Below are 24,209 nucleotides of genomic sequence, written 5' to 3'. Positions count from 1 at the left end.
GATCGTTTTCTACCTTTTTTTTTTTTTTGCGTCCACATTTTCGATGAAGTGGGGACATTTCCCACAACCCGTGAAGGGGGCTCGAGTACGGGTAATCGTGGCGGGTGGGGGCGTGGCTATGCAAATGAGGAGCCGTTGACTGAATAGATGCTCCCCCAGCTTCTGTGAGCAGGAGCGGGACACTTGCTGCCGGAGGACGAAGAGAAAGTGGACGCCGCTCCGGACAAACAACAAAACAAACACAGCTCGCTTTCACTCGAAACCACAACATCGCGACGACCATGGCTTCAAAGTGCCCCAAGTGTGACAAGACGGTGTATTTCGGTAAGTGATGGCCGCTTTATTTAGTCCCACCTATTTGTAATTACTTTTGGTAATCATGATGGTGATCCCCCCCCCACCTCCACCTCCTCTTCAACCGCCTCTATAAGATACTCCTGACAGGGGGTTGATCTTGTTTTTTTGGGGACAACTTGTGCCACAGTGTTTGTAAGCCTATAGTTAATTCATTTACAAATGTAAAACAAAAAAACCCCTTTCTCTGAGCTTTGTTGTATCACAGATTTACATGAGCTAAAAATGACTACTTTTCAAATGAAGTTCTGAATGGAAACACAAGTGCGCTTTTACCTTCTCTGTTTGAGAGTATTTTACAACATACAGAAGCATAATAAAAAGCATTTTTGTGCTTAATATTGGATCCATAAAGATCAATATTGCTGTAGGCTTTTTTTTTTATTGTTCAGGAGTGGGGAAAAAATGTAAATCCTTCCTACATTTCCTAAAGGAATTCCTCACAGAAGTAAAACATTCCTTAGATTAGGCACTTTTTTTTGTAGGAAAAGAGTTGCTGGCAATGTAAATGATTCACAGAGATAAACTTTGGGAAAACAAAAAGCTGGAGAGGCAAATGGGTCAATGTAAACAAAAGCTTTTAGAGCAAACATACAACAAATTTCTACTTTTTATTATATATAAAATTACTTTTAATGTACATGAGAGAAAACATTCCCTGTCAAAAAACTGCATAAATGATTTATCTTATTTCCAAACTGATCTGTGCCATTTTTAATTTGTTGCGTTTGGTAAACATCCAAGCATGGCAGTTGGCTTTGGAGGGCTGCTGATGATGATCGAAGCCCTTGCCAAGAGAGTAGAAATGCCATATGCAGAGATTGCCCACTCGCAAGAGGAGCACAGCAACACCACGCTGCGTCAGTGGGATAGAAAAACCTGTAAACATGCATCTTTTGCATCCTTGAAAACAAATACAGGGGGGGGGGGGACTTTGAGTCACACTAAGCCACAAGGAGGACGATGGCATCTTTTATATTTACTATAACAGATGTTTACAGTGACAGAAATGCACACAGACGAGCAAAGTAGAGGATTAAAGGAGCTCAGGTCGTGAAGATAAACAGAAATTTACATTGCTGCCTTGAATCTGAAGGCTGCACATTAGATGCTCAGTTTATTTTTAGGGAACATGCTGCTGTCCTGTTGGACCTTGAATAATCCTGTGTTTATGTTCGGCCATATGCTGGGAAACAAAAAAAACGAAAGAAATAAATGAATGTATTCCTCTGCGCTGATCTTTTCTACACTTCAGAGCACACATCAAAGCGGTCACGGGGGTCAAAATCAATTATGTGAGTGGATGGAAGTCCTCTTACGTAACAGGAGTGGCAGCAAACTCTCATCACAGCTGCTGCTCATCCAATGGATCCAGAGAATCACTGTGACACGGAGCAATATCTGCACAAATAAGATTTATTTTCCTCCCATGCAGATTTTGTGCACATCTGAGTGTTCATTTGTGTCGTAGCCTTAATTTGCTGCAGCGAGTGAGTCACAGCTCCTCCATGATGTGTGTGTGTGTGTGTTTTTTTTTTTTTTTTTTATGTAACACACTGAGATCCATCCTTGCATGGGTTTATTTTTGGTTGGGGTGTGTCTTAATGGGTGGCGAGCGCCTCGGGCTGAGTCGACTGTAAGGATGATGAACGGCTGCTATGAACCAGCATGGGCGGATTCAGCTTCAGCAAAACCAGGGAGGATGGAGAAAGTGAGGGGAGGTGTTAATGACATAATTGAAGTTTATGTCATTGCAAAAAGGGGGGGAGGGAGAGGCTGGGAAACGTATGACAAGGCACGGGGGAGAGGTCGGGGTGGGAGAACAGTTTCACGGACTGTGCTGCTGCCCACAGATTGAAGCATCAACATGTGATGTTAGTGATTTTTAGATGCTGTAGAATGAGCTCAGCAGCTCCACCTACATACTTTGCTCTCCAGAGAGTGCAAGAGATCCTGTGTTGAGGTGAGTTTTCAGGTCTGGAGAACAGTTAAAGTGGGTGTAAAGTGGAAAAAAAAAGTCTCCTGCTTCTCATCTACACCAGCACATGTGTTATTGATACAGAAAATTGTCTATTTCCCGTCCCCATTTTGCTCCCATTTTCTTTCTTGTGGTGGTGGTGGTTCGTGGTGCGCTGTATGGAGCGGTGATTGGCCCACCCTGCAGTTACCCACCTGGTCCTCCAGCTGGTGTTGCCCAATATTGGATTTAGCACGCAAAAGGCGCTCAACACTTTCCTCTCCTCCTTTTTTTTTTAACTCTTGCAGAACAACGTCATTAAACACAACGGCGGTGAGCCACAGTCTGGGGAGCAAGATTCTTTTTGGGGTTTCGTGAGGGGAAACGTTTTTGTATTATTTTCCGTCTGTTACTTTTAATGGACAGCTGTTTCATGGGGGCGATGGTTCAATTTCATCGCCACCAAAGGCAAATGTTGACTGCCACTGCCACTCTTGTTGCCTGTGAAGCTTCTACAACCCTTTAAGTGCAGGGAAAACCGTCGGTTGTCGCTGGTGTTAAAAGAATGCGGAACATCTTACTTTTTAATTGTAGGGTTTTGGCTGAATTCAAATTCCCGGCGTCCACATTGTGGCCTCACATCTGTTAGTTCCTGTGGGACAGAGATGCTTAGAATACACCAGGGACTATTGGCTGACATGTGACCAAGGCCCAGTGGAAATACAATGTTAGCGTGCGATAGAGAGTCCATGCTGGACAGAACACAGCGTGGCTCACATAGTCTCCCAGCTCAGGACCCAGATTCAGCTCTTGTGCACGACAAATGGGAGCAAAGCGTCTTTGTGCAGCTAAGTGAATAAATGAGAACTTTAATGGGAACTAATGGTACTCTGCTGTGAGTTTCTCTCTCTCTTTCTCTCTCTCTCTCTCTTTCATTCACCAATTCCTCTCACTCTGGCTCTCTTTTCCTCTTCTTCAGTCACTTGCTCTTGCCTCAGGCCCTGAATTCCTCTTCCCCTGATTTATTTTTTTATTTTTTTAAAACTACGAGGACAGGGGGGAAAATGGGGTGAGATGGCTCGCCTTTTATTTAAACGGAGACTCTCGAAGTGCCTCATGCATTATAATGAGAAACGACATCTCTATTCACACAAAGCTCTTTCTGTCTCTGTGCACGTTGGTCCTTCCCAGAGAGGCAGAATACCTTCGTCCTCTCAGCATTCACGTTTCCCACACACCCCTTTTTATCCCACATTTACCCCAAACATCCACACAATACCCTTTTTTTTTTTAATGCTTCCCCCTCCTGTCAACGTTAGAGTACCCTGTTTTCCACTCGGCTGCCCAGTGGGCTGTGTGAATGTGCCTCGTCAGTTATGTAACATCATTTCTTGAGTCGTTGCCTCCTGCTTGCTGCCATTGCATAACCTGCCAGCTACTGTGCGCCATATAATGAGGGGCCCTTTTTGAGGCACAAATATGATCCCCTAATGGACATGGCATTAAGCCTGGTGCTGAAAGGCAGGCTGCCCCCCCCCCATGCCCTCCCAACACAGGTGAAACCATCCCACCTTGCAGCAGAATGACCTCTTACATAAGAGCAGAGGCACAAGGGATCAAAGTTGGTTGTCTGTAGTTCATCCAAATGACTCACACTTCAAAGATCTTAAGATTTTCATTATATCAAATTTCATTTTTGATATAATTTATGCATTTATCAGCAATAAACAGTCGATCTGTTTTGCCTGTTTAAGAGTCATATTTGTACAGGTGCACAGCCAGGAGGACATACTTCCAATAAAGGCTGAAGACCAGCCTAAAAGACGATTTACTGGAAGCATGTTGGACAAAACGCAGCAAATTCGATGATAAATCAGAAAGGAGATAGAATTAGACCAGAGGTTTTGTAATAAATGTAAAAACAAGAAAACTGGAACTGGAACAGGAAAATCCTTCTACAGTTTGTAGAGCGTCGACTGAAGAGCAGCACATAATCCTAAATTGCATCTAGCTTGGATTCCATGTACTAACTTGTAAAGACTTACAATCTAACCTGGTCTCTATCCTCTGTAGTCCCTGGAGAGTAGATGTAAAGTCAGTGTAAAGATGCCAATGTACAAACTGAAGCAAATATGCTACCAAGCAAGTTAGAAATATTTAACTTGACAGACTGGAGAAACATGGCGGAAGAAGTTCTGAAATCAGAGATCAGTCAGAGAGCTGTCACACACACACATACACATACACACACACACACACACACACACACAGGTAGTGCGTACATTTCTAGCTATGTTACAGCTATACATCGATCAAAAATGACTTTCTAAGGGAACTCTTCCACCTGACCACACACTCATGTAGACACGGTCGATTTTATAACGTCACTTTACAAGACTCAGGTGATTTCACTCAGTCTACTCCTAAGCATATCTACATTTTATGCCTCTGTCATATGATGTCTACCCCTCAGGGGCTGATTATCCAATTACCAAAGGCTGGATCTGAAGGTGCCATTCTAGTGTGACAGTCCTGCTTCCTCGTTTGAAGATATGGTCCACTACTCTGTAAGTTAGTCATGCAGACTAGATCTTTTTGAAGTCCCTGTAGCCGGGACACAGTGTCCTGACCGGTTAGAGATGAGGTGCAGCGTGGGGCAAGCAGTCCCAGGGGTTCAGGGAGGGCAGACAAGTCACTGAGGCAGGGAGCTGTGGAGCAGCGGTTTGCCTGGAGGCTCCTCTGACCAGCGCAGACAGGATGCGAGTTAACTGCAGCCCCATTTACGTCAGCCGGCAGGATTCACGAGGTCGGCCTCTTTTATTCAGAGAGGGGAGGGGGGGAGAAAGGGAGAAAGCCTGGGGAGGAAACCTCGCCTTGGCTGAGGCGACAGACGACCTCCAGAGCTAAGTTTTGCCACAGGGTTGCATCAGCCACAGGGAGAGACGGATCCAAATGTACATGTTTCCTAGTGGCTCTTAGTAGCATCGGTCCCCACCAGAGAGAGAGAGAGAGAGCTGCACGAATACACCGACCCCGAACAAATCCATCCAAATGTTTTAACACACCGGTGCCGGGGGCTCAACTCACTGTCAGTCCAGGATGAGCTTTTAAAACTCAAATTCTGTGCTTCTTTTTCAAATCCCTGTAAACCTTATCGAGTTCAGATTATTAATCAAGTGTTGAATATTACAGTTTACACAATAGACCTTTTTCACAGCTGCCATTTTCACATGAAATAGTAGTGTAGTAGGGTAAACACAGGTTCCATTTAGTGTAGCAGAGCCTTTCCAGTGAGCCAACATGCACAATAGCAGCACTCTGATCATAATGGAGCAGAACCTTAATTTGTATGATTGGTAGAAAAAGGGCTGCTGTGAAAAAGGTCTGACAATCCTTTTCTATGTTTGATATCGTTGTGTTTTGACAAACCAAGGCTGTGAATTCACTGAAGTCACCACGAGCAAATTATAATGGACATTTTTTCGCAATTTTCTGACATTTTATACACAAAACAATTTGGGATGGGATTAATTGTGACCGATGTATTGGTGATTTCAAATAATCGTTAGTTGTAGCCCTCAAGTGACTGAATCACTTCACTGTAGGTTTCTCTAATGCGAGAATTTGGTTTCACATATCATTATAAACAAAATCCTGTTGATGAATTGAATTGGAAGAGGACATCGTGTGCTCTGGGAACTTCCTTTCAGAATTTAGTCCTTATGGCATTTCATTAAGTAACAGTTATCATATTAAGCTAAGGATTAATCAATAACAATAATAGTTTTGGCCTCTACAGTTCTGGCATATTGCCTGTAAACATCCAACTCTTTGGCGATGCCTCTTGGACATGAAACTTGTTAAAATCATCAAGATTGATCAAATATCAAACAAAATCCCCAAACCCCAACACCCAAGAGATACTGTTGGTTGAGTATGTGACAGATGAGTTTGTTTAATGCACAACTTCTTCCTCCTTCAAAGTCACTTCCCTCAGTGAGGTTGAATGCCCCCTGTGTGCCCGATTGAATGTCGATTGTCTGGTGAAGTTAAGTGAAAGGTCACAAGTCCTTGAGGGTGTTTGTGCTCCAGAGAGCAGAAAAGTCAGAGGATGCGAAGAAGGAAACACAGGCTGCTTGTTTTTTCCTTTCGTACATTTCTCTTGAGCCAGGTTTTTTCTTTACTTAATGCACCTCCCATGTGTGGGTCCTGCTTTGCCTTATGGGCCTCCAGTCAGTCAGTCAGCCAGTCAGTCAGTCAGGTGTATGGTGTTTATTAGGACTTGCAATTATCACACTGCTGTGACAAAAGCCCCAAAAAAGACACACCCGCGTGGACTCAGCTGTCACCAATAGATGAAGCGAATGAGAAAGAGGACGGGGAGAGGGCAGTGTGCATCTATGTGTGTGTGTTTTTGCTTTATGAGTGTGTTTTGGATGGGTTTATTGTGGCGAGAGCTGAACAGATGGGTCCACGTTACCAGAGGGTGCTACGGAACAGAATCCAGCCAACTGTGATTTAGAGATATTTACAATAACATCGGTTACATCATGAGCGTCATGAAGAGACTCGTTCATAAGCTGCGTGATTTGGATGTCTGTTTTCAAAATGCATTCAGTTAACATCAGCCTTGTGTGTCACAAAGTGATTGAGTTTACAGTCATAAACTGTACGTTTTTGCTTCATTAAAGTGTATCACGTGTATGTACACTTTACACACGAGCCGGTACACAAGCAGAAAGAGCCGCCTTTTACAGTCGCTGCTGGTTTTTATCTCCTCCCGCAGCACGCCAAAGAAGTGGACGCAGCGTCGTCCTCTTCGTCAAACGCATTACATTTCCCCCTAGGTGCACCCTGATCGAATTATTGAGTTATAAGAGAGCACCCATATGAGATTTCACAGCCCAAACCAACCCCCCCCCCTCCTCCCTCCCCCTCACGGACATTCCTGCCACGTTGCATGCTGGGAGCTCAGCTGTCTAAATGTTGTTCAGTACTTGTACTAGTGCTTGTTTATCTGTTGTGACTTCTTCAGACTTTAAATGAGACAGAGAGGGCAGATTTCCTCCTGACCCGGGGTGAATCTCAGTCCATCGCCGGCTGGTTCGGTCGCAGCTGCCCTGTCACTGTTCACAATTAAGCAACCATAATTAAGTCATTTGGAGAAAATGGGGCCATTAATGTTTCCCCCTCTGAAGACTGGTTGTTAAAGTTCTGTTGCTTAATGTTCTGTCCAATTACAGTGTGTTTGTAGACCATTTGCTACAGGCCCGCTCCCATGCTGCTCCTCTCGCGGACTGTCTGTACACGGGAGAAATAATTGGTTTCACTCTTAATATGATCTGAAGTGTAAGTGAATCATGTAACAGAAAAAAAAAAAAAAAAGAATCAAATTAGAACCTTGTTTGAAGTTCTCTGATGTACGTCTATCTTTGCAAGCAGAACGAATACTCTCACCCGCTGGAATATCACATGAGTCATTCGTTTTCAATGATATTACGATCTATTTGATGTTGAATTGCTGTTTTTACCCTTTTGCATTAGATGTCTTATGACTGTTATTTAGGCCCAATTAAAGATGTCTCTTCATCAAAGACCACGACTGGCCCTATCTAATGCTTTTGTGTCATCTCCTGATTAATCTTTATCGTATGGGCTGATATCAAGGATGATATGTCATTAGAACAGAAAAAAAGCTTTTCAAAATAAAATTTCCCCCATCTTAAAGGAAAGCTGTGCTCTCTTATTAGCTATGGTCTTTTACAGATGTTCAAAGTATGTTTGCAGCTATGACATCCGTTATGGCCGGACCCAGTGCTGCATAAAGTGTAAATATATCTGACCTTATTAAATCAGAAAGTATGAGCCATTCACGATTTTCAATGGTTTTTCCATTTAGCAAGGTAAAAGCACCTAAATCACTTACTCATGCCTTGAGTATAAAGTTTAGATGAGATGTTGCGCCTTAATTTCATGCCAGTACTAGCGCTAATGCTGCCCTAATGCCATTTCTGCTGGCCGTTTGGTAATTTCCTGGCTCCAAATCAACTTAACTGTGCAGAGGTGGGTGGAGTGCCACAGCTGAGGTTGTGTTCATGTGCATCAGGTGGTGCAGTGCACAGTTTAAGGCACTCATTTCTGCACACGTTATCATGTTTCCTCACATCTTATCACACGAGCAAGCCTCTAACAACATGTTTTTTGTGGGTTGAGTTGATTGATGTGCACACGCAGACCTCTTCAAAATCAGCAAAAACACACTGAGTTTTGCCTCCTCTCCTTCTGGTTAATGTTCAGTCACATCACTGAAACCAAGCACTTGTAAACACTGAGGCTAAATCACAGAGAGGAGTCAGCAGCAGGCTGTCTCAGTGATTTAAAACCATATTGACAATGCAATCAGAGAAGCCAACCGCAGACTGAAGAGCTTAGACCAGGAATTTACAAATTAAGTTAAGCAGCTTACAGTCGTGCAGGTATCATATGGTTTCGGTGATCATGACCTCTGACCAGCGCTGTTTCATTTTTACTTTTTCATCCTCTCGTCTGGAGCTCGCTCTTCCTGCAGTAACATCGCCTGACAGTCAGTATTTAATATGAACACTGGACATTTATCTTAATTGAACGTGATTTCAATAATGTCCTCATATGAAAATCTAATTTTCAAAAAAAATCTTCAAAGCAAATCCATTCAAAAACGTCTATTTTCTATAGAATCGTCTGAGCCTGTCGCAGTCATCTGTTGTGGTTGCTGACTTTTTTTGGGCTCCATTAACTTCCAAGATGAGCTCCATCCAAGCCCATGGATGGAGCTCATCATTTGGATTCAGAAGGGATTGATTCCCCCAGGAAATTGTTTACCTGAGACGGTAATCCATCCTGGTTCTGACTCTGCTCTTTTATCCCAACGATGTTCTATTTAATGTTTTTAGTAATATTAAAGCGAGGTGGTCTTTGTGTCAGGCGATAGGGAAAATCCCGATTTACTAGAATTACTTAATTTGAGATATCACTTAGTAGGTTAACCACAAAAAACAGACAGACACGGGAGTGTAATGTGAGACGTACTACAAGTCTTCAGCAGTGATTCCCCCAAAGCTGTCCCACCGTTTGCATCAAATCACAGGGGAATCCTTTGTTATGTGCAATAGAGTGAGGCAAATAGCAGGCTGTCATGAGAGAATTGGCTAAAAGGATTTGGCACACCGTCATCAATGTTGACAGTGTAGATGTGAATATCCGGAGAGACTTCCCTGTAAACAGGAGCTTGTTTGTTTACGTAAGTGGGTGCATTTACCCTGGGGTTGTTCCTGTAATGAGGTAGAGGAAGACTCGGCGGCATTTCTGTCACCTCATTTGTGCCCACACGTTTACTATTATGGGAGACGAAGAACTGTATTGCATCATTTCTATTCATCAGTTGTTTTATTTATTAAAACAAATCTTTGCATGCATCTAAAAATGTCAACCTAAATGCATATATCCTGGCTTAATTCCCGTGGTCGGGGCTATATGAAGGATAATAAAGATATTGCTTGGAGCTGGGGGTATAAACATCTGGGCCAGAAGCAGATCCCCTCCACCTCCCCCACTCTATAACTCCCACAACACGTAATACAGACAGACAGGCTCACCCGTCTTACAATAACAACTGCCCTCTAAAACAGGGAGCTGTTAAACACTGGACTTTGTTACTACACACAGACGGACTCGTGTACAGAGGAATGAGGACATACTGCAGAGGCTCTGACGTCTGTTTCCATTCATACGCTGGCTTTTCAGATCTGTCTGGAGGTGTGTCGTGTTCATGAGCCAGTCAATGACATGGACATACACGCACACACACACACTAAATGCACAATATTGAGGATACACTAACAGTATTTTTAACTCTGTAGAGGTGTCAGGAGGTATGTGGATATCCTCAAATTTAGGAGGAAATAAATCACACACACTTAGACTCAGAACAGACAGGTTAATCCCCTGCTGGTTCCATTTAGACTCTGTTTAAACATCTTGTGAATGTGTTTAAAGGTTTGTCACGACTCTTTAATTTAAAAAGATCCTAGAAAAGGCTAAATTTACTGAAGAAAATTCAAGTGCTTGCTTAGGCTGAAAGTTGCACACATCTCAACAGGTCTTGAAATGTCTTTAAATATTGTTGAAGAACTGAAAGAAATGTAGGAGCCGAAAGCATTTGAACTGTAAGAAATTACTGTTCAAGTACTGTAGGTAGTTGAACTGTCAACTTCACAATAAGAGCTGTCAGCAGATGAAAGCAGTTGAACTGTCGGTGGAGTTGTTAACAATTAAAGCAATTAAAATAGTGTTTACAGTGTTAATAGTTGAAGTGTTAGACATCAGTTTTTAGCTTCACTGTAGGAAGTTGAATTGTCTTTTTTAATGTAAATGCTGAAAAGTAGTTGAAGATCAAGAGCTGAAAGCAAGAGAAGTGTGAGTTTTTAAGAGCTAAAATGTCAGTAGATGTCTCAACTGTGTTGAGGTGTACGAGATGAAAGCAGTTGAACTGTTTATAGTTTACTTGGTTCTCAAACTGCGGGGCAGGCGGTTGAAGTCAGTTGAATTGTAATTGCCTTTAGCATTTGAACATTTAATTTCAAGTTCAAGCGCTGTAGGCAGTTGAATTGTAAGTTTAAGCTCTGAAAGTAGTTGAACTGTCAGTCAAAATGTAACAGATGGAAGTAGCTGAAATGTCAGTAGATGTCTTAACCGTAAAAGCAGTTGAGGTGTAAAATAAGAAATAAATATCAGTTGAACCGTAAACGATTGCAATAGAAATTAAACTTAAAGTTGAAGCAGCAGTGAACTATGCATACTGTTAATAGTTGAAGTGTCAGCTGGTATGTAAGGGGTTATATAGCAGGTTAGACAAACAAAAGCTACTTGTCCCATTCATACATTTCCTTTTAACTCTAGTGGTGGAGTGGGGGGGTTTGTGGCCATCTTCTTGATTTAAGAGCAGCTTATTGATTTTAAAAAGTGATTTATTGGAGGCTTTTTACTCTGAATAACAGTATCTTTAAGTGTGAGTTCCCATTTCCGCCAGTGTGCTATGTCCAAGTCAGCATTCCTCTGCTCTGCAAGTGTTGATGGGAGGTCCCCAGCTATTCTCCAGGGCCTTGTTGTTGGCCATTTGTCTCAGTGCTGTAATTGACAGGGAGGGACTGACAGTGAAACTGATTGGAGAGTAAACAGAAACCTCTGCAGGGAATAGTTAAATCCTGGAGAAGCATTTTCCACACATGATACCCATAACACGGTCACTCACGTCGAATCAAATCAAATCAAATTTAACTTTATTATCGAAAGAGAGAAATTAATTTGGTCAACGGGGAAAGAAGACGCAGGAGCATTACAGAAAATCCCAAAATACACACAATCCATAAAAGTACATCTATAAAAGCTGTACATCCGCGTGGTTGTCACAGGATGTTTGTCCTCTCTTAACTGCGACCTGAATTAGTTCCCTATTGCTCATTTTTATCTCAAGATTTGTGGCACTGAAGCTAAAAGTGTGAGTTGGTTTTGAAAAGTCTGTTATAGATTTAAAAAAAAAAAAATCTTTCCTAGCTTGTAAATTATTGTTATCCTTTGTGCGACGTCCATATTCAGTCATAGTTTTGTCTTCCGGTTTGTTTTTGTTTTCCTGTGTTTTTGTTATTTGCATTCCATACTCTTCATTTATTTAATTTCCTTCCTGATATGATGCTGATACAGGACTTTGAAAGTACTTTTACAGGTTGCGGTACATATGGGAAAGCATCTAGAGGAAGTAATCGTCTATATGTCTGCATACATGCTGTGTGTATGTGTGTGTGTCTGTACGTATGTTTGTGTGTGTTTTTGACTGAGGGTATGTAGGAAACAGACTCCAGTATCCGGCTATTTGTGCCCTGCCTTGATAAGAGAAGGTGTTTCCTCTGCTGCCTGCACGACTCCTTAGGGCCCATTGTGTGGAAGCAGCAGGGGTTTATTATTGGTAAGGGTATAATTAGGGTCCCTTGCCTGTCTGGAGGAGGGGCCGGTTTTGCAAGACTGGAGCAATGGGGTTGAAGGGCTGTCTGCAGCAGGATGGTTATACTGTAAACTGGGGGGAGGAGAGGGGTGTTTGTATGTTTTGAGGAGTAACACAAAGGATCTGGGTTAGATGTGGGCAACCCCTGCTGCTCCAGCTGGACTGGGACTCACGCCACTGTCTGTCTATCCCGCAATGACATCATCCTTGCATCCTATGTGGCACACAGGCATTCCCAGTATTCCCACCACACCCCACCCCCACAATCACTCAGTTGGCACGATGACAGGATTTCCCCCAGGACACATCAGACCAGCCACAGAGCACAAGCTCATCCTTATTCTGAAAGAGTGAAGCAATGAGGGACGTCATTCCTCCCCTGCGATGAGTGATTTGAACGGCACATTATATATACGCACAAAGCCCGACACAATCGATGGAGAGAATAAAGACCGTTGTTCGTCGTAATGTATATAAATGCTGCTTTATGTGAATGTTTGCACTCACCCCCACCCCCGTTCCCTCTCCACCTCTGTCTTTTGTCTTTCATGTGCAGCTGAAAAGGTGTCATCACTGGGGAAGGACTGGCACAAGATGTGTCTCAAGTGTGACCGCTGCAACAAGCTCCTGAACGCCGGAGGCCACGCTGAGGTCAGTAACACACCACCAGCAGCCGTACAATACTGTCACTTCAGGGCTGGAATTGAAATGTATCTGATAATAATTGTGAGGTTGTGAAATCTGACTCTAGTGCTGCGGTAAGTAACAAAGTACAGCCACTCAGGTACGTTACTTCCAGAATAGAGGGAAATGTTGTGCTTCCTGCTCCACTATTGTACATTTATTTCAAAGCTTTAGTTACTAGGATTCATTGTGGTAAATTAACAGTAAGTCTATAAAAACTGTCAACTTAAACTCCTTAATTAAATTATGATGACAATAAAATGCTTCACACACATTATTACATCAGTAATGCATTAATGTTACTGTTTAAACGGTCTCCAAAATACCAAAGGCAAATTAGCATTTAGTGTAATGTAATGGACAATTTTCTTATCATAGCTTAATAATATTCCAATTAAATATAAATAATCATATTCCAATTAAATATATTTAATCATAAATCTAACACATTTTGCTGCTAATACTTTGTTTGTACTTTTAATTGGGAACGTGGAAAATTTTTACTTTATTAAAAGATCTCAATCCTTTTTCCATTTTTTTATTTTCAAAAATGTTTAATTCTGTCTCTTATTCTTATGATTAATCAATTAGCTGATGTACCCATCACAGTTTCTGGGGGTGATGTATCCAAATGGCTTTTTTCATGTCAACAGTCCAAAACTCAAAGAGGTTAAATTTCCACATATTTACAGGTTCAGCTTCTTGCTTGAAGACACTTCAGCAGGGATTGAACACAAATTGTCCAGTCGTTGCTCAGAATAGCTTCACACTATGTAAATGAATGGTGAAATTCTGAAGGAAATATACAATATATAGGTTTTAACTCTGCAACTGGGGCAGTGATATGGCGGTGAACATAGAGCACATCACTAACATTGCCTGGGGCAGGAGTTCACTTCCCACTGAGCCCATTCATGCCAGCATTATATGCACTCAGTGATGCTGTGCAGCACTGTGGCTAAAAGTGTCCACTAAATGGCTTAGCATGTTGAATTGACTTCACAAGCTTTTATCTATTAATGCAGTTTCTATTTTAGGTGGTTATGTTTCTTTATAACATATGTCAGTACAGTAGTGTTGCTCACACCGGGTCAAAGGTCAACAAACTCTATGCCATTGTTTCTGTACAGTTCATTGACTGTTGTTGTGAAATGTAACAAGGGGAAGTCAAGTATTGACTTATTGACAGATTGTCCCTACAGAGAATCCTCAATGAATAATACCAACCATGTCACATGTTTATGCTTTAAGGAAACTTTATTATCTATATTTGTTTCTCATATATAGCTTATTTTTCTTTAAAATCCCTTAAAATATGTGTAGTTTACGCCAAGGCAGTTAAATGAATATCTGGTTCTAGGCACTTGGAGATGTAGGGACTACACGCAGGGCTTGTTGTGAACAATTGTTGGCAACCACTACCATGCTAGCTATTTAGGAAGATGCTGTTAGTCCTTCATGTTTGTTCTCAGGATTGTGTTTAATAATTTCCATCAATAATTTCACACAGGTATTCAAGTAGATGTTTTTGTACCATTTGACTCCTGTCTTAAACCATTCTTCTTCAGTGGAAAATGTTACATTAAAGACGAAGTTAAATAAAAGTAAGCGGTGTCACGGTAGCTTCCTCCATTTAGGACTCGTCGTTCACCCAAAAGTCGGCACAATTGAGGAGGTTTGCTTTGGTCAGCGATGGCAATTAATGTGCCGAACTTCACTCGAACTCAGGGTGGCGAAGGCTGGTAAAACGTAACGGTGGCTGAAATAATGAATACTATTGAGTGGGCGGTGAATTTGAACACTTAACGGCTGGTGGACGCTTTTAAAAAGTTAATTTCCCACCCTGGTTGAACTTCACCCCTTCGAGCGAATCCATTTTAAAAGCTGGTGTCACCGGGTCTTTAGACTGGAAGAGGGATCTTTTTCAAGTGTCTTTTTCACTTAATAGAGATATTAAGTTCTTCCCTTTTTTATTTCACTTCACAGAACTTGTGCATTTTGTACAGGAAATTGCTGAGTGCATGCCCTTCTTCCGGCCTTGTTGTGTGTCTGGTTGCATCTGTCAATATGAGTCGTCCCTGTGGGAATATTAACCCCCACAGCGTTACCAGATGAGTTGCCTTTTTTTTTTTTTCCTCCCTCTGTGTGTTACGCAATCACACGGCAGTATCACGTCTCAACATAGATTCCCCCGACTGTGTGTGCTGCTCACTATCCGGCACCTTCACCCTGGGGATTTTCTTATTATGCTCTTCTTTTTTTTTTTTGCCTTCCACTACTCCGCAGTCAATTAAATTCTCACCCTCTCGCTCTCTCTGTACATGGGTGAATATCACACACACACACACACACCTTTCTGAATCTCCCGCTCTTTTCTCAACACAAAAAGGATGTGATCTCAGCATCTTTTGTACACAAAAGCAATTTCCCTGCAGACATGAAAGGATGCAGTTTAATCTCTGCATGATTACAGTAATGTAGTCGCACAATCTCTCTGAGGCCCATGTTCCCTAGGCCATCCTCTCTCTCTCTCTCTCTCTCTCTCTCTCCATGGACAGCATCCAAATCCCGCCCCGGGCTTCAGCGCCGGCCATGAGCCGGACTTTAGTAGGCGAAAACTCAATACTCGATCATCGTCATGGAAACAGTGTAAGGCTGAGAGGTGGTACATATAAAATAAATAAAAAAAACAGGGAAGCGTGTAAAAGGGACTGTGGTTTTTGTCGGGGAGGGTGTTTGATGTCATCACAAGCCTGGTATCCAAAAGGTTCTGACCCTCAGAGCAATACTGCTTCTTTAAAAGGAGTTGGGGGGCCGGATGAAGCCCACTGCAGCCTGTCCTCTGTGGGCCAAAGGGGGAGGGCAGCAGCTTCCTGGGGCTGGTGGCAGAGAGCTGTCAATGTTGACCCTAATAGATTAGGGTTGTATTCACTTTTAGCACCTGATTAGCACAGTTTGTCTTCAAAAAGTAAATAAATTACATTTATAGTCTTCTACTGCTGACTCAAGTGACATTTATCAGATTCCATTCAACTCCCTCTAGAGCCACAAAAGGCTTTGTACTGTTATTCTTTTCTCATATCCAGTAGTCCTCCCAAGACCTATAAACAGATTTTGATAGAAATCGAGTTCCCCCTGTAAAAAAATACATCGCTGTTACACCAAAGTGTTTCTTTTTTCCAACTTTTTTGATTATTTTCTTGTGAAATACGGTGTATTTGCAGCAATTATGCCTCATTCAAATGGTGTAATCTGAGAAGGAAAAACAACTCTTTGGTGAAAGTACCCAGCTTAAAGCCCTAACCTCAGACGAGGGGTCACAACAAAACAGGGCTTTGTTTGAAGGGGTTTCACAAGCCAAAGAGGTCAGGAACCACTGTCCTAGAACATGCACAGCACCACATCCTCAAGAGGAGGATGAGGAAAGGAGGAAGTCAGGAAAAAGAAAAGACAAATAGATGGGAGAAGACAGATCTCGGTGTCAGGATGTGGGAAATGAACAGCTGGGAAGAGAGTGGGCTGTGCATTGATGGATAATCCATTTTTAGGGTCCCTCTGTCTCTTGATGTCTCACAACCGGAGCCACAGCGAATACTGCACAGCCGACTGTTAACAGCCCTACTCGGGTTCACTTGACAATGAAGCCCTGTGTGTCTTGTCCTGAGAAAGTCATCAGTGCTTAGTCACGGATTGGCATCGGCACCCAAACCTTCACGGATCTCATAAATGTCAAACAGGACGTGTGAACGGAGTGCGTTGCTGCTTTAACAGTAGCTGATCCTGTCACGGGTAATGCATTATTAAAGGTGAGAGAACAATCCTTTTTTTTTCTGCCACACCGTCTTCTGGGGAAAAGGAGCTCATGTGGCCAAAGCAGAAGGGATTGTGGGTAGTATGTCCCCTTTTTTGTCCTTACCACCCAGTGCCTGGCGTCATGCCCGTGGCATTCGCTTGGTTCTTCTCTTCTATGGGCATTAGGCTCTGGACCAGTGGCCACCCTGGCCCTCAGCCCTGATCCCCTACCCCCTAAGATGATCACATGCTCCTGCAATGACCGCCACTTTCCCAGCATGCATCAAGCGACAGGCCATCTATGTCTTAGACTGGCTTTCTCTGCCCCTCAGGTGGCAGACAGTCACGCGTGTACAGACGCGTAGGTTGTACTGAAGTTTTGCCGTTAAACTCATCAACAGAATCCTGTTTCTCGGATACAGCCGGTGTCATTCTTATGTGTTGAGATGGAAACAGTCAGGACACAATAACTCCATCTCCTCTTAAAACCATGGGAAAAAAATCAAAACAAAACTATATCATGTCAGAAAAATGTGTGATAAACATGACTTCTCATCTCACGTCACAGTTGCATTTTCCCCTTTGCGTCATCAGGTGTTTTTTTAATCCTTAAATGCCTATTGAGTCAGTTTGTTTTATCTGTTCGTCACTGTGTTTTTCTGTCTCTCCCACAGCACGATGGAAGGCCTTACTGCCACAAACCATGCTATGCTGCCCTCTTTGGGCCAAAAGGTGAAATTCACGTCATTTTATTTACATTCACATACACTATGTTTATCCATCTTTACCACTACTCTCTTACTGCATCCTAACCAGATATGGTATATATTATTTTGCAGTGTGTGACAGTTGGCTTAGTTTGTTTATGTTTGTATTTATTGTTGTAACTCTGTTGTTGCTCTTGGCCAGGTCTGTATTGAGACTTTTAGCTGGTTAAATACAGGAAAATGTGAGTTTTTAGTATGGAGGAAGAAATAAATAAGTAAATACATAAACAAAATGCTGACCTTAATACATAAACAAATACATGTCTTGAATTTATCTCTACATTTTTACAAACCTACATGTATTTATTATCTATTTGTGTGTTCATTGACTGTTACACCTGCTAGCTCCTAGCTCGCTGCAAGATCAGATACCAATATTTACTTTGAAATTATGCTTATTTAATTATGAATTGAATATTTATTTATGCATTTATTTTATTAAAATGCTTATTTATGTATTTACTTTGGGATTTATTTATACATTTATTGATTTATTCAGTCACTCAGTCATTTATTTTTAGTCTTTAGTGGAGTCAGTTATAATGTTTCAGTACAGATCTCAAATTAACATTTCCTCCTATTTTTTTTTTTTTTTTTTGCAACTACTGATGTTTTTTCAACTCTTTTTCAGGTGTGAACATCGGTGGAGCCGGCTCTTATGTGTACGATACTCCAGCCAACAACAACCCGTCTCCCACTAGTGTGGACTCAGCCCCCAAAGCTGAGGAGAAGCGAGTGTTTGCACCCAAGGCAGCATCGAAAGGTAAACAACAAGTAAAAACAAGTTTATATTCATATTGCATGTGCTGTACATTGTGGTTCTTGCCGGGGGAAAAAAACCTACTTGATAGGGAGGTGCCTGTCACTTTAGATTTTGGTGTTTTCACGAAGCTGTAGGTCAGACGGAAAGCTGCTGCTGACTCAATGATAAGAACATCGATACATGAAGTCTTTCGGGACTCGAGGAAGATTTTCTCAGACGTTTTAGATAGGGTGTGTGTTCTGGGAAATCCCATGTCAGCTGGAACAAATGGGTGTTTTTCGTTGATTTATCTTCTCTGTGCAGTTTTCAGTTAGTGGCTCTTTTCCTCCCACTTGGTTGTTTTAAAGCCACATTGTCTGGATATTTCAAGTGGGTGTCAATCTGTTAAAACTGACCAATCCCAGAGGGTGTAGGCGACGTGAAAGCTGAGGAACGGCAGAACAGAAGACTAAAGTTTTACTTTTTTCCAGTTGATACTTATATATATATATATATATATATTATATATATATATATATATATATATATATATATATATATATATATATATATATATATATGAAATATTACTTTATCAGTTAACAGTGAAATCTGATTGTCTGCTGCAGGCAAAATGTAACTGAATTCAATAACAGATTGTTACGAGCATGGAGGAACTTCTTATATTACTTATATTGAATTTTATTTTACTTTAGGTTTAAAATATATAACCAGGTAGACATCAGCAGTAAACAATGTTTTAACAGTCTTAATAATGTAACTTGAGATATTGCATACTTTCTTTAAATTCTTTACATCCCCGACAGATACTTGAACAGGGATTTAGGATTTTGTTACCTTTCTGAATCTAAATCCTTTCAGTGTGTGGGGGGGCTGAAATTTAAAATAGCTTATCAGATGACGTGAGATCTTACGACTTACTTTACTCAAACAGAAAGAGGAGAAGTGATTTTATTAAAATGCAGCATTCTGTATCACAGCTTACAGCCAGTCATACAACAGAACCACCATAAAAAGAAGACATTTTGTTCTATATCCTGTTAATAGTTTTATTTTGTTCATTTAGAGTCTCTGTTTTAAGCAGGGTTGAGTCTGTGTGAAGAGGTTGTGTCTTTGCCTTTTGGCGCCACCTGCAGTTCCCAGCACAGCGCTACACGTACGCTAAAAAAACCTCCATTGGCGCTCATGATTGGCCTCTGTAAGAGGGAGTGAACGTTTTTAACTTGGCAAACAGAATATCTAAATTGGCAAAATTAGCCTCATTACTCGATAATTCCTTCTTGAGACATATAAAAGCTGTTTAGCACATTTTTTACCCCTACAGTATTCATGCATTGGATTTCACACCCAATGGACAGTTTACCTCGCCGTGCCTTTTCAGTTTTTCCAATTCCTAGCATTGTAATGTGTCTGTAATGTGTCTGTAATGTGTCTGTAGCTGGCAGCATCACCACTTTTTCCGGAGAGGCCAACCTGTGTCCCCGCTGCAACAAGAAGGTGTATTTTGGTGAGTAGTTCCACACTTCCAGGAAACAAGCTGAGGGGAAAAGGTGTGAACTTGCAAAGTGGTTGCCATGGTGTCTCACAGGTGTGTGTGTGTGTGTGTGTGTGTGTGTGTGTGTGTGTGTGTGTGTGTGTGTGTGTGTGTGTGTGTGTGTGTGTGTGTGTGTGTTTGTCACAATAGCTGAGAAGGTGACATCACTGGGTAAGGACTGGCATCGACCCTGCCTCCGCTGTGAGAGGTGCAGCAAGACTCTGGCTCCTGGCAGCCACGCAGAGGTGAGAGAAAGTAGATGAAAATCTGAAGGAAAAAAAAGACTGTAAGAAGGTTACTTACATGACGCCTGTGTTTTAGTTGTGTTAGTTCAGTTTTATGTCTTAGCACTGAGGTTATTGTTAGTGATGGTTTAATTAGAAACACCAACCTTTAACTATAGGTAAATAAACCGAACTAACTGAATTTGCGCATTTCTTAAAAAACTGAACATTACAAGCTTTGTAAAAGTAGATGTTATTGTAGCACTGTTGGATTGGACTGCATTAGATTGTACTGGTGTGCCTCATTAAGGGTATAATGCTCTGTTTAAAAACAGGAAGCGCTTCTTGGGTCTTGACAGCGATGTGCAGGCAACCAAGTCAACTTTATTTATATAGCACCTTTCATACAAACGATGCAGCCCAAAGTGCTTTACATTGCACAACCGAAACAACACACAAAAACAAAAATGAACAACAATAAATCAAATATTTCAAGGCTAAAAATTAAGACAATAGCAACAATAAAACGTGAAAAAACCCCATAAAAATATAATAGTCAATAGAGAAAATACAATAAACATAAGGGTGATGAATTAAAAGAAGTTACCAATGTTCACAAAAAGGGGGGATTCGTTCCAATAAAAGTCACTGTTTCATCAAGGTACAAAAGATTAAAAAGCCTTGAGCGCCCTGATAGCTCACCTGCTACGTCCTTGCTGCAGCGGCTATGGGCTTAAGTCCGACCTGTGGCCCTTTGCTGCAGGTCATCCTCTCTGTCTCTCTACCACTGTCACCATTGATTAAAGGCAATAAAAGCCCCCCAAAGAAAGGTTAAAAAGCTTTAATAGCTACAAAATACAAGACCATACATATCAACTGAAATCAACATACATAGAACAGGATTATAACAGAAGGACTGTAGGATAGTGGTGAGAAAATCAACACCTAATTCATGTCATGAAAAAGATCAGAAATCTTTATCATTCTTGAGACCAGGATATATAAAAGTTTCCCTTTTGTAGTAGTCTTTTCAATCTGTCACCATATAACAAAGTCTTTTCAGCCTCTGTGTCTTGACAAAGCAATGTTCCTTGACTCTTTTGTGACAGAAAAAAACACATTTATTTACTTTTCTAGTGTTAATTATATATATTTCTTTTACATTCCAGCATGACGGCCAGCCCTACTGCCACAAACCTTGCTATGCTGTCCTCTTCGGGCCCAAAGGTAACCGCTAGGTGGTGCTGTCAACCCACCAATTATCAGCTACACTTGAAAACAGAATGTCGTATGTCTGAGCTGTTGACCCCGTGCTGCACACGTTGCACACAACGAGTGTTACTCAAGAGTCATTTCATCATAAAAGTTGTCTACAACACAGCAGATTTTCTTCAGCCTGTACAGGAAATGTTTTGCAACCTCTCCTGCTCATGTTGTACCTTCTCTTTACCCTCTTTATTTAACCCCTTACCAACCCACTGCTGTCCCTGTGGTTTTTCCAGGCGTGAACACTGGTGGTGTGGGCAGCTACATCTATGACAAGGAGCCCAGTGCAGTGACCCAGCCTTGAACCTTTGTCCCCTCAGCCTTCATCCCTCTTCTCTACGCAACACTGACCATCAGCCACAGTATTATTTGTAGCCGTTTTTTCTCTTCCCCCACCTGTGCGTCCATACCTGAGACAACCAGCCTTCTGCTCCAGATTCCCTTCTCCTTTTTTCTTCTGACCCACTCCCGGCAGCCCCAGGACCAGATTTAGCACCATGAGGAATGATTTCAGATTGCTTAGACATGTGTTATATGTATTTGCTCCAGGAGAGCTTTCAGCACCCCCCGCTTCCAGCATTCCCACACGATTTCTATAAGTTATTACGCACCATTCAGATAATCTTTTGCCATGTTTACACATTTATAAATGTATGTGCACACATTAAATTTCACCGCAGAAAAAATACGAAGGTCTTATATTTCAATTTTGTACCCTAAGAAACGAAGATTGAAGGTTATCTGTTTTGAAAAAAAGTGGGGATGGAAAGTGATTCTCAGGTGTGTGGAAAGATGCATTGTGGGTAGAGGTGCAGCGCGTTGACTGTGACGTGTTGACAGCCAGTGAGGAATTTCACCTTGGAGGCTGCTGCACGCACAGGTGGTGCTCAGGAGCGCATTGCCAATAAATCTGTATTTTACAAAACGCCATATTTACAGTTTGGCTGCCTGACAACATTCCTTATGTGAGAAAAGTGAAACTCTTTTTTTCTTAAAATAAAAAAAAGTCCTAACATATTATAAGAAGGTGGGAATGTGGATCTCTCAGGCGACTGTTACATGAACACATCCATAAGGCTGTATTGAGTCGATTTATTTTACTTTCGAGCATACGTTAACCCTGTTTTATGTCGAAATTTGGATAATAATGTGCTAATAAATAACACAAATGTCTTGTCCCATTTGTTATACATTAATACTATTTTTTAAAGTGGGGTTAAGTTTTAGGAAGGGAGTGGGGTGAGAAACATGTATTTATTACTTTTAATTCAAGGCCTTTTTAAAAAATATTGTTAGACATTGTACTACTATCCCTGTATGGGAATGATTATGGAGGTAAAAACGAGTCAATGTAAGCTGTATAAATCTCTACGATCATAATTTTTATTGTTATTTTCAAAAGGAATAACCCTGCTGTTTATTTTTTCCGAGAGATGATGCGCTATTTGAAGTATTATATGTTTTGCCATTAGCAGAAACAGTAGCTTAGCTTGTAGAAACAGACGAGGCACTGCAGACAAGTCATTCTGGAAAGAAGAATGTGCATCTTAGTATTACTGTATGACTGTTACCGTGTTTGTTTATTACCTGTGTTACATCGTAGGGCTTCATAGACACTGTTTGTAGAGCTGAAACGCTGCACTTCAGCCCTGCTGCTGCATTTGTCTTTTTAATCCCCCTCAAATAAATATTTCAGAAACTCTTCGTCTGTGTTTTTACGATTTATTATTATGTGAGTTTAAACTCCCTTTTTCTGTTCATGGATTGCAATAAATAAACACTACATGTCATGTGAGTTTGTTGTCTAATTATGAGTCTTAATCATAAGCATAAACAATCTTCTACACTGAGGATCATGTATCTCTGTCTGACCTATGAATACTATAAACTACAGTCTTGTAATTAAGAGAGCAGAAGTTAAAGCAGAGGAAGCTTATGTGTCACTCTCACTACCGGTTATGGTGCTCGGCAATGAACTTGAAACATAACGAGAGCAGAGCAAACGTTTCCCTGAATGAATCACGAGGCTCATTCATCTCAGGTCAGACTTAACTGTCGTAACCGTAACGCGGCGTGTTTTATGATGCAGAAAAGCTCTGTTTCATAATCCGTGCTGCATGTGGGGATGTTTTAAAGTTATATGAGGTGTACTCCTTCTAGTCAGGTGTCAATTGGAAGGAGAGAAATACAAGTGATTGCATCAGAGGTTGGATAAAATAATAAAATAACCACTATAATATGATGTAATGTATAGGTTTGGGGAGTAATGAGTTACATATAATTGAGGTATGTAATTAGGATACAAACATTTTTAACTGTAATCCATTATAGGAAAAAGCTACACTTAAAAATGGAGATATTAGTAGGATTACAATTTTAAAATCAGTTTACACAGAGGAGAGGACATATTATGCTAAAAATCAAGCTTTTCTCTTGTCTTTATTTCCATATTTGGTGTTAAAGTAATCTAAGAAAGTAAAAAAAAAAAAAGTTACATTACTTCAATATTGTGATGCTTGGATTACATTACTGACTACATTTTTAACAGGTATTTAGTAATTGTATTGGAAACCCTCACAACAACGATACTATAACAACACATTAACTAATGGTTGTCTTGGTCTTTTTGGAGGACTTTTTGATGAAACAACTGTTTTTGATCTGAATTACAGGAAAAATCATATAATGTTCTGAGACAGGACAAATATTGTAGTACTCTGGTCCCCAAACTATGGTACGTGTACCGCAGGTGGTACGCAAGCAGCCTCTAGTGGTATGCAACAAACCGATGAAATGTAATTTTCAATAAGTTTTGCTTTTCCTGTAATGTTT

The 24,209-nt window shown here is 41.2% G+C and overlaps 1 protein-coding gene across 1 annotated transcript; it reads left to right on the top strand.

Moving 5' to 3' along the window:
- Window positions 1-155: 155 nt before the first annotated feature.
- On the top strand, window positions 156-23,081 carry crip2 (cysteine-rich protein 2). The gene is made up of 8 exons (XM_051389635.1): window positions 156-324; window positions 12,904-12,998; window positions 17,498-17,555; window positions 18,222-18,353; window positions 19,792-19,860; window positions 20,038-20,132; window positions 21,281-21,338; window positions 21,614-23,081. Exons 1-8 carry the CDS (start codon window positions 282-284, stop codon window positions 21,679-21,681), a joined length of 618 nt encoding a protein of 205 aa, XP_051245595.1. The 5' UTR covers window positions 156-281; the 3' UTR covers window positions 21,682-23,081.
- Window positions 23,082-24,209: the final 1,128 nt, after the last annotated feature.

This window comes from Dicentrarchus labrax, unplaced genomic scaffold (assembly GCF_905237075.1).
Source record: "Dicentrarchus labrax unplaced genomic scaffold, dlabrax2021, whole genome shotgun sequence".
NCBI classification, from domain to species: domain Eukaryota; kingdom Metazoa; phylum Chordata; class Actinopteri; family Moronidae; genus Dicentrarchus; species Dicentrarchus labrax.
This window is presented reverse-complemented; position numbering and strand designations above follow the sequence as displayed.